Source organism: Amblyomma americanum, chromosome 1 (assembly GCF_052857255.1).
Source record: "Amblyomma americanum isolate KBUSLIRL-KWMA chromosome 1, ASM5285725v1, whole genome shotgun sequence".
NCBI lineage: Eukaryota > Metazoa > Arthropoda > Arachnida > Ixodida > Ixodidae > Amblyomma > Amblyomma americanum.
This window is the reverse complement of record NC_135497.1, coordinates 415116595-415127813: the sequence shown is the minus strand read 5'-3', so window position 1 is coordinate 415127813 and position 11219 is coordinate 415116595. Positions and strand designations below refer to the sequence as shown.

General features: G+C 45.8%; 1 protein-coding gene across 1 annotated transcript; it reads right to left on the bottom strand.

Annotated features, from left to right (window-relative positions):
* Nucleotides 1–381: 381 nt before the first annotated feature.
* On the bottom strand, nt 382–8233 carry LOC144115828 (uncharacterized). Its single transcript, XM_077650329.1, has 4 exons — nt 8183–8233; nt 3474–3534; nt 2951–3116; nt 382–630 (listed from the first exon to the last, which is right to left on the bottom strand). Exons 2-4 carry the CDS (start codon nt 3529–3531, stop codon nt 510–512), a joined length of 345 nt encoding a protein of 114 aa, XP_077506455.1. The 5' UTR covers nt 3532–3534; nt 8183–8233; the 3' UTR covers nt 382–509.
* Nucleotides 8234–11219: the final 2986 nt, after the last annotated feature.

Below are 11219 nucleotides of genomic sequence, written 5' to 3'. Positions count from 1 at the left end.
TTTTCTATCATGTACAGAAAATCTGTGACTGCAAATTGAGTTTAGTTGTCTGTTTTTGGCTGCCCTGTTAATTTACACACAATTTTCTTTTTGGTTTGCAGAAAATATATTTGAAATTCTTGCAATGTTCTGTTTATATTAGTTGTTCTTTTATTACAATTTTTTTCCCCGCACAAAATACGGTTTCTGTGCAAGCACAAGGGCTGATTAAATTACAAATACGATCTTTGCGTCGTTTATGCCAATGAAAGTGTGATATCACATAATTCGTTGCTCGAGGGAAGTTGCGTGAAGTAATTTAAGAATATTTAAATATGAAACGTTTGCACAACACTGATTTTCATCAGTATAGCATTGCCTGAGAACCAAAAGCCAAGCAGCTTGATATGAATGAACACTTTATTAAATCGAAAGTCACATCAGCATCAGCAGTCTTCTATAGCTCGAAGACTATTTCTGAGCCCAACATAATAAAATGTTATACAACACAAGCAACAGAAACTAAAAATCTAAAGGTCATAGTCTTTCAAAGCCGTTGCGAGTGCAGCCACTCTTGGTGACAGGCAGTGCTGCTTCCCGCCATTCTTTTGCACCTTTGTTCCTCTTGCAGGATTAATACCTGCAAGAGCCCTGAAACAAAGAGCCACGAGCTATCACTAACGACCAGGCACAAAAACTTAATTTTTATAGTTGAAACACAAAAATATATTCGTTCTACACTTGCACAACCACTCTGACAAGGGCGGATGTGTTAAAAAAATCAGGTCTCATATATGATCCGCTACGTTGTGAGGGGTAAAAGCTAAGTAAAAAAAAACACTAATATCTTACCTGTTCCCACCCAGAAATAAAACTCTAGCTTTGTGAGGCATCACTTTGCTGCTCAAACCTTCTTTTCAAGCTCCTCATAGCGATAATGTAGCAAGATTCGTTTTATCAACAACCACAGATCAACATGACTCACAGGCAGTGCTGGGCGGAAAGAGCATACGATGCTTCTACAATGTCATTGTTTACGAGGCATGTGTTGGAGTTTCCGGTCATACAGGTACCATTGGAAACAGAAGTATCTAGGATGCTACTGAAGTCATTTAAGCACCTTGCTTCTCAGTGATCACCTCATTTTCCTACCACATATTGAATTACTTGAGATCGACTTTCATCTCCACAAGTGAGGTTTTGATTCAGTGGGTAATGATAAAAGTGTCGGACTAGTTCGTAGCTTATGCGCCCTAGGAACTCATAGCCACTACAGTACATGTGGCCCTATGAATGGAGGAGGATTGAACGGATAAAACAAGGAGAAACGTGCTTTAATAAAACGTTAGGTCTCTTTTGCCTACCTTGCTACAACGGTTTGCCATGTCAGGACGCACCCCTCTCTCATAAAAAACAGCCTGAAATCCGTACCCCGATTCCATTACCTTAAGTGTGTGTGTGTGAGATGCGGCAGAAAAAGAGCGGGAGAGACATTTTTTTCCTTCCGATTGATATTTTATATACAGGGTGATTTTTGTCACTTTTGAAGATATGTTTTAAATACTTAGCTACGTCGGTGTGGTCTTTTGAGCTGGACTGTACAGCAAGGCAGACATTAGGTGCCTCAAATGTATCTGTAGTTACATAATTAACTTTGACTGACTTTTCTATTTTTCATCTCAGAAGCAAGGTAGGTTATGTTGCAAAATTGATGGTCGTCAACTTTGAATATGAGCTGTTTTTAAATACTCCTAAATGGCAGTATCATTCCAGACATCGACCAACAAAAATACACATACGAAAGCTCGTTGAGTCAGCTTTCCACCATTGCATATTCATAGAAAAATCGCTTCTCACACTTCTAATGCATGCAGCAAGTACAGGCACAGTTAGTGTATTTTTATGATGTATAAGTTAACTAGATTTCGGCAAGAATACGATGCGCAGTTACGGCATTGTATAGATAGGTAAAGTGGGCCAGCCAATTGAACAAGGTTTCCTTCGATACTTCGAAATACATTGCCGAGTAACAAAATTTAAAAATAAGCTTAACCTTCGATGTTGCCAGATAAATTTTGCAATACAACCTTCCCTTTAAAAAGCAGAAATAGTAAAGTTTGTTAGCTAATTTAAGCTGATTAATCGTCTAATTATTCATCCTTATGAGGTACATAATGTCCACTTTGCAGTACAATCCAGCACAATAGAAAGCACCGGCGCATTTCTCACACTTTTTAAAATAGAAGGCTGCAAAGGTTAAAAAAAAAAATTAACGTTTATAATACAGTTGCGTGCTTGTCACTTGCTTTGTTTTTGGTGTTGTGCTTTATTATAACAAAACAAACAAAATACCTGATCTCAGACCTCCACATTTACTAGAATGCATCCTTGTCTGTATGCTCTTGCATTAGCCTTCCAGCAGAACTAATAGACAGCACACAGGCGTGATCCCAAGCTGCTGCTGTACTGTTAACTATAGAGATAAAAGGTTTCTTTATGACGTCTCGCTGTTTGACACATATTTTCAAAAATGAGACTGGATAATGAGGGCATGTTATTACGTCAGTCAATGGTAAATCAATTATTAATTTCTTGTACTACAATGTTGCTAAATCTCCCTACCTTAAAGCAAATTTTCTTCGCTGCTGCTCCTATACTACAGCACACTACCAAATATCTTTAGCATTATTGCGTCCCAGTGCTAGTTCAATGCCAAACTGAAGAAATGCCAACTTTCACCTCTATAAGCAAACTTCATTGACAGTATGATATTCTCGATGAACACGCACACTGTTCAAAAAGCTTTTCAGTTGAAGTGCATTTTCTTCGCGTACACTCAGTTTAGCAGCGTAGTAACCGCTTTTCTAAATAAGGTTCTGGAAGATTGGCAGACTGCAGTATGCATTTGCACAGGGCGTGCTGTGACGTCAGGCAAGTGTACAGGTGAGTGAACATTGGCTTCAGTTCTTACCTCTGTGTGAATTCCAAGCACAGGCTCGTCTCCTTCTGGTACTGGATGTTAAAAGCAAAATGGGCAAAGAACAGCAGCTTGAAGGCCTCGTCTGGCTTCGATGCATGAAGCACTGGATGGGTGTCCACGCAGATTGTGTATGAATTAGCAGTGAGAAAAGTCCATCCTGGAAAAGAGTTGGAAGGAAGCATTATTATTCGCTTTGTCCTTTTTTTATTATGTCTTTCAGTTACACGTAAAGTCTTTATTCAGAGGGGTGGGTCCATCACCATTAGGTTTAGGAGGATAAGTGAATAACGAGGAAGGGATAACGACGAAGATTGCATTGACCTATATATGATAGGCACATCGAGCCAGCAATACTCATTAAGCATTTCAATCAGCGGGAAGTGTATTTTAATAAATTGCATACATTTGTCTAATAAAATAAAGATTTGCATTTCGGACAAGGTAGCACCATTTAGTGCATTTTTTCAGCAATTTTTTTAAGAACTGCCCCTTTAGTCAGTCATCAGTATCTTACCTTTCACGCAGATGAAAGGACAGCTTGGCAGATCCCCCAAGTCATCGTCGCTGGCCATCTCCTTATATGAAAAATCCAATTCACATGTGCATTAGCATTAGGATCAGTCAATGGCATGTAATAAAAGAAAAATGTTGCCTTAAGTCCTCAACACAGACGCCATTTCACTTAAATATGAGTTACCATTGCGTCGCACGCTAAAACACACCGCAGCAAGTCTGCTGGCTTTGAGGATAAATTTTTGTTTATGGGCAAGGTTGACATAAAACTTCCAGATTTTTCTGTTATCTCAGTACAAATGTTAGAGACGTGGGTAAAACAATCACTGCACTACTGTTATAAAAGGCAGTGCTGAATTGATTATTGGGAGGAATAAATTAATGGGACACTTCACATTGTGCATTAACGTGCGACGACTGCAAGGAAATAATGCAAACTACATTTATCAGTTTTTACCTCTGTTAGCTTGTAAAACAGCTCTTTGTCTTCTGAAGATTGCGAGCAGTAGTAGTGGCATGGCTCCGTATTCAACTGCCATTGACTTCCTGTTAGTTTTGGCAGCTTCTATTTCTTGGAGACAAGACTTCACACATTCTTTTTTTACTTGGCTGTGTGCGTAACGAAAAACTTGCCGTCCAACAGTCTTTAGTCGGTCATCGAAAGTCTTTGTAACATTTGAGCCTAGCAAGATGTTTACGTGGTTGGTCAGGTGCTTTGCCTGAAACAGAAATGGCCAGCTTCGCTCAATGTCTCGAATATTTTTGGATGCATTGATAAGCTGACGTTGTGATGCATAAGTCTCTGACATGAGCTGTGCAACCATGGTCTCATCTGGAAACGCAAGCCTGAACTGCGACAGCAAGTCGTCTTTTTTCTTCTCCTGTGAGTCAGCAGTCTCCTCAGATGGAAGCTTTGGCTGCCATGCCACACACCCATATGAGTCTCTCTGAATATTCACTCGTTTGACACTCAAGTCCAGTTCATCGTCCGGTTCGAACTGATGTGGCTGCTCAGAGCTTGGCCTTCGTTTGTTGTTAACACAGTTTTCAAGTTTCCACAAGAGTGTCTCAATACCCGAGCCAATTACTGCCCCATTTAGGGTGTCCTCGAATGTCTTCGGGTAATGGCTCACAATTTCAGCTGCGATGGCCCTCAAGATCTTGCGACCTGGCTTCCTGTTTATGGCAAGAATATGGTCACTCACAAGTCGTACCATTTCATTCAAGTCGCTCTTTACTGGACGCTTCCCTTCTTGGCAAGCCTTCATAAGCTGTGGTGGGAAAACCTCCCAAGGTGTAGAAAAGCTTGCACACTGTGTGCTTGTAGGCGATTGAATGTCGTTGGGAGAAAGTGACACTGGTGGGTTGGGCGTAGCCGCTGAGTGAAACCTTTCAAGAAGAATCCTTCTGCTGATGGGCTTTAAAAATTGCAAATCCTCTTCAACCACATACTTCAGATGTTCCAGGGACTCTACACCACATTGCTGCAGCTTCTGGACTGTCAGCTCTACAATCTCCTTGTCCAGGGCTGGCAGCCAGTTGGAAATTCGTTGTTCCAACTCCATTGCAGCAATCTGAAACACAGTTCAAACTCCATCAAGTAATCCATGCTTCAAAACAAAAACAGGATAACTGCAGCGGGCAAGGTTGTACTGGATTAATGGTGTGTTGTCAAGCAAGCTGTCGAGCTAAATGCACTTGATTGGACCGTCATTACTTAAGATGTTAAAATACTGCATTCCTGGTTCATACGATGTACTAAAAGTTTTTACAAGAAAAAAATGCCGGGCATCTTTCGACAGGATCAGCTGTATTTCCCCAAACTTTAGTTCGCCATTCTGCCGTGACATTACAACTAGCATTTTGCACTCATACAACAGACCCCGAATAGTTGCTTGCTGTGTTGAGAAAATTTCCCCTTCATCAGAAACAACTTCCCGAACTTCGTTCTGAATTTCAGGACTGCAAAGGCTGATCATGAAAGTAGATGCATTGTCGAGAACGTCAGTACTGCTTCCTGTGTTCTTGTAAGCTTGGAAAAGCTGATGCCGCTGAGATAAAGTCAACGTCAAATTCTTGAAATTTTGACAATTTCTAGCACATTTCTTGAAGTAGCTGTGTTTGCTCTCGCATCGCATTGTCCACAATCTGATCAGGGGACTAAACTGCATAATAAGCATTGGATAGTGAAGATGGTAATGGTGTTTTGGCCTCAATGGAATATTTGGGAACAGAGCTGCTCTGCTTGTCATGTAATCTTCGATGATATCTTGGAGCCTCATAGCCATTGCACTTGTAACTGCTGGCGCAGTAACTAAAAGAACAATTTCTGATCAATCATTAATTGGGAGACGCCTCGCATGCTGACTTTCAACCAATTAGTATAGCAGCACCGTAGATACTAATTTGTACTGTGAACAGCATGCATTTGAATACATAAGCTTGAACACACCTGTCCTGAACATGGTAGAAGTCGTTTTCTTTTTTTATACTGAAACCGAAACAGTGCCTTACATAGGAGCTGCTATTTAGGCTTGTTCTCTGATATATGCATCTGTCACGCAAAGTAAATGGATGATCAGTGTTAGCTAGTCCACGTTGTACTTCTATCGTCGCATTTGCTTTGAATACTGCGGCCATGCACTAGTGCGTGATGATTGCGGTTTTATTTTGGCTTAGTTACAGGCTCTCTTGACTGAGCTGCAGCGTGATTGCGGATGCCTTAAGTTAGTATCTACTACTTTACAAAGGCCGGGAGCCTTCCGCTCAGGTTGTGAATGCATTTCTGCCAGTTTTATAGTGCAAAAGCACTAATCCGGAGGTTCCTACCCCAAGAAAATTCTGCTCTTGCTTACTTGTGAAGCAGCTGCATAGCAGCAGCTGCATAGGAACACTATAACAGTTAGCCAAGCATAGTGATGACACTGTGCCTATACATGATAGCCATAACAAGGGCAACCATGACCCGAACATGAGTTAACTTGGAATTTGGTGCCCGGGCCACCGCCAAATTTCAGCATGGTTCACCCAAAAATTGACCTCAGCCAAACTGGACCAAAACTGATTATAAGTAATCAGTTTTATTCAATACAAGTATATTTAGTTCTCTGCAATGTCCAGTTCAAGTACTGTTAATTTGATTACATTCGGAGAATTTTGGTTATTTAAGTCACTAATTACTCTTCACTAATTAGCAGTCACTAGTCAGGTACTACTAATTGTTAAATTATTATGTCAAGTTCAAGTACTGTTGATTTGGTTGATTTTCTGGTAATTTAATTCCCTAATTGCTTTTGACTAATGAAGGGTCACTTATCAGAGGTCACCATTTCTCCTTTACTACCTCCAGGTCAAATACCGTTCGTCTGATTACATTCGGAGCATTTATAGCCATTTTATTCACTAATTGTTTATCGCTAATTAAGGGTCGGTAATTAAGTGTCAGTATTTAGTCCTTTACTACCTCGAGTTCAGGTAGTGTTCATTTCATTGTAATTTAAGCATGCTGTCAAGCATCTACGCCGTTTGCATTTCTGCGCCAGCCTCCGAAGAGAACTGACACGTGCGGGTGACCGACGACCCGTTCCCCGCATAACATGCATCTCACCGTCCAGAACTGTCCGTAATACGTGATATAGTCCAATATGGTAGTCGCATTAGCCGACAAACAGATCAAACAGCATATTCAACATTAAAATTTTCAGATTATATTTCACAGCCATAGCAAAAGCCGTGTGGAATCTATTTGACGCTTATGCCGATACAGCGGCGGCGACCAGGCCGCCGAGCCTACTGAGGCGAAGACATGCTCCACCGCAATACACGGGGGAGCGCAGGCCGCGTAGCAACCGCAAAGCTGGAAACGAACGATCCACCTCCGGGTCGACGTTGCTTGTCGACAGCTAGGCAAGGGCCAAGACCGCAGCTTTGTTTACTCGAGAAAGTTCGCGTACGCATGCAGAGTCTGAACACTCGTGAGTTCAAAGATACCGTGAGCCGAACGGCCTCCGCTCAGCCGTAGCTCCGCGTGAGCAAGATGCGATGCCGCTGCATTCGAAACGACAAGCTGGCGCAGGGCTGGAATCTCGCGAGACTGGTTCGGCTCGCGCGAGTGGCCGGTGCGCCGGCCGAATGACGACAGTTGGCGCGGCGGCCAATGCCGCGAGTCGAAGCTCAAGCGAGAACCCGAGCCCTGGCAGATCTCAAATTTAACGCACACACCACGTTAAAACACGCTGCAAAGATTTCAGATAGCCTTTAGATGCTATCGTGAATGCGATGAAAATTAAGGGCTGCGTGGTTGCGGTAGCGAGGCCGCGGCACGATTTAGAAGCTAGCACAATGAAATATGGAATAGACACACGACGCTTGCCGCTACGGCGGCGTCCGCGGCGGCAAGTGATTCGCGCGTGAGCGCTCGTCCTGTTCGTTTTAACTTTTAACTGCGTGTCAAAGCTGCACCTTCACCATGAACAGTTTACGGAGCGTAGGCAGCTTGAAACCGCAAGGCGGAGGATGAAAGTTACGCAGGGCTAGGGCTTTCCCGCTATTTAGTGAGATGCGAGCTATGTGCCCATGCCTTAATATTTCGCTACAGTAATCCACCTCCATCGCACGCAACATCTACAATATAGTTTAGAGATTTCCACCGGTGACACAAAGCAAATCACACTGTCTGTATCAAGTGGCAGAGATTGTTTGTTCACTCACCTTTCCAAATGAAACGAATAAATCGATGCACGAAGACACCAAGCCCCTCTTCATGCGAAAGTCATCTTGCGAAGTGCAGCTCCGCATCAAAAGCAACCACATAGTACTAGTTGTGCGAAAAATTTAGTTTGCTACACTCTAGGCTTTAAAAAATAAACGGATGTTTTTTAAGGTGTTCAGGTGCATTATTCGTAGCTTACTTCTTAATAGAGACGCACGTGACTAGACCACGGCGGTCAAAAACAAAAAATGTCTGTTTTTTTTATTGATCACCTTTCTGTTTTTTCCAGTAACAGATTTTTTCCGTGCGGCAACAGTAAATTTCTGCAAAAACGCCTGTAATTTTACACACTTTTTTTACAGTGTGATTCTTGTGCAAACGCGTTTCCTCAGCGCGCGCTTGCCACTCCCGGTTAGACCGCGGTTTCTTCCGTGATTTCGGTGGAAAAGCGTTTTCTCTGCGCGCGCATGCCACTTCCGGTCACACGACGGTTTCTTTCGTGATTGCGGTGGAAACGCGCTTGCTGCTTCCAGAGATACCGTGATTTCTTCCGTAATTTCGGTGGAAACGCGTTTTATCTGCACGCGCTTGTGACCTCCGGTCGGACCGTGGCTTCTTTCGTGATTGCGGTGGAAACGCGTTTTCTATGCTCGCGCTTGCTGCTTCCTGTGGGACCACGCTTTCTTCTGCGATTCCGGTTGAAACGCGATTTCTCTGCGCGCGCTTGCCGCTTCCAGTGGGACCGCGGTTTCTTCCGTGATTGTGGTGGAAACGCGTTTTCTCTTCGCGCGCTTTCCGCTTCCGTTGGGACTGCGCTTTCTTCCGTGATTGCGGTGAAACGCGTTTTCTCTGCACGCGCTGGACCTTGCGTTTGGACAGCGGTTCCTTCTCTCATTGCGGTGCAAAACGCGTTTTCTCTGCGCGCACTGGCCACTTCCGGTCTGACCGCGGTTCCTTTTGTGATTGCGGTGGCAACGCGTTTTCTGTGCGCGTGCTGGCCACTTCCGGTCGCACCGCGGTTTCTACCGCGACTGAGGTGGAAACGCGTTTTCTCTGCGCTCGCTTGCTACTTCCAGTGGGACCGCGCTTTCTTCTGTGATTCCGGTGGAAACGCGTTTTCTCTGCGCGGGCTTGCCGCTTCAAGTGGGACGGCGGTTTCTTCCGTGCTTCCGGTGGAAAGGCGTTTTCTCGGCACGCGCTTGAGGCTTCCGGTGTGACGGCGGTTTCTTCTGTGATTGCTCTGTAAACCCATTTTCACTCCGCGCGCTTGCCGATTCCATTGGGACCACGGTTTCTTCCCTGATTGCAGTGAAAAAGCGTTTTCTCGGCGTGCGCTTGCCGCTTCCGATGGGACCACGGCTACTTCCCTGATTCTCGTGGAAACGCGTTATCTCTTCGCGCGCATGCCACTTCTGGTCGGACCGCGGTTTCTTTCGTGTTTACGGTGGCAGCGCGGTTTCTCAGCGCGCGCTTGCCGCTCCCAGTGGGACCGCGGTTTCTTCCGTGATTCCGGTGGAAACGCTTTTTCTCTGAGCGCGCTTGCCGCTTCCAGTGGGACCGCGGTTTCTTCCGTGATTCCGGTGGAAACGCTTTTTCTCTGCGCGCGCTTGCCGCTTCTGGTGGGACGGCGGTTTCTTCTGGGATTGCGCTGTAAATTCTTTTTCACTCCGCGCGCTTGCCGCTTCCAGTGCGATCCCGGGTTTTTCCGTGATTGTGGCTTTAACGCGTTTTCTCCTGCTCGCTTGCAGCTTCCGGTGGGACCACGGCTACTTGCGCGATCCCGGTGGGAACGCGTTTTCTCTGTGCAGGCTTGTCGCTTGCGGTGGGACCGCGGTTTCTTTCGTGATTCCGGTGGAAACACGTTTTCTCTCCGCGCGCTTGCCGCTTCGAATGGGACCGCAGATTCTTCCGTCATTGTGGTGGAAACGCCTTTTCTCTTCGCATGCTTGCCGCTGGCGGTTGGACCGCGGATTCTTCTGTCATTGCGGTGGAAACGCGTTTTCTCTCCACGCACTTTGTCTCTTCCGGGTGGACGGCGGTTTCCTCCGTGATTGTGGTGGAAACGAGTTTTCTCTCCGCGTGCTAGCCGCTTCGAGTGGTACCACGCTTTCTTTCGTGATTGCGGTGCAAACGCATTTTCTCTGCGCGCTTGCCGCTTCCAGTCGGACCGCAGTTTCTTCCGTGATTGCGGAGAAAGGCATTTTCTCGGCGCGCTCTTGCCGCTCTCAGTGGGACCGTGGTTTCTTCCGTCATTTCGATGGAAACGTATATTCTCTGAGCGCGCTTGCCACTTCCGGTCGGACTGCGGTTTCTTCGTAATTGCGGTGGAAACGCGTTTTCTCTGCGCGCGCTTGCCGCTTATGTGGGACCGCGGATTCTTCGGTCATTGCGGTGGAAACGCGTTTTCGTCCACGCCCTTTGCCGCTTCCGGTGGAACGGCGGTTTCCTCCGTGATTGTGTTGGAAACGCGTTTTCTGTCCGCGCGCATGCCGCGTCCAGTGGGACCAGATTTCTTCCCTGATTGCGGGGAAACGCGTTTTCTCTGCGCGCGCTTGCTGCTTCCAGTGAGACCGCGGTTTCTTCTGTGATTCCGGTGGAAACGCGTTTTCTATGCGCGCGCTTGCCACTTCTGGTCGGACAGCGGTTTCTTCTATGATTGTGGTGAAATGCGTTTTCTCTGCGCGCGCTTGCCTATTGCTGTTGGACCACGGTTCCTTCTGTGATTCCGGTGGAAACGCGTTTTCTCTGCGCGCTTGCCGCTTCCGGTCGGACCGCGGTTTCTTTCGTCATTGCGGTGGAAACACGTTTTTCTGCGCGCGCTTGCTGCTTCCAGTAGGACCGCGCTTTCTTTTGTGATCCCGGTGGAAACGCGTTTTCTATGCGCGCGCTTGCCGCTTCCGCTCGGACCGCGGTTTTTTCTTTGATTGCTGTAGAATCGCGTTTTGTCTGCGGGTTCTTGCCACTTCCGGTCGGACCGCGATTTCTTTCGTGATTGCGGTGGAAATGCATTTTCTCGGCACGCACTTGGCGCTTCCA

Bases quoted from the DNA above. Each gene is read 5' to 3' on its own strand.
- LOC144115828 (XM_077650329.1), bottom strand. From the start codon at position 3,531: ATGGCCAGCGACGATGACTTGGGGGATCTGCCAAGCTGTCCTTTCATC. The intron at 3,117-3,473 runs GTAAGATACTGA...ACTCTTTTCCAG, and splicing joins TCCTTTCATCTGCGTGAAAG to GATGGACTTTTCTCACTGCT. The intron at 631-2,950 runs GTAAGAACTGAA...TCTTTGTTTCAG, and splicing joins TGCTTGGAATTCACACAGAG to GGCTCTTGCAGGTATTAATC.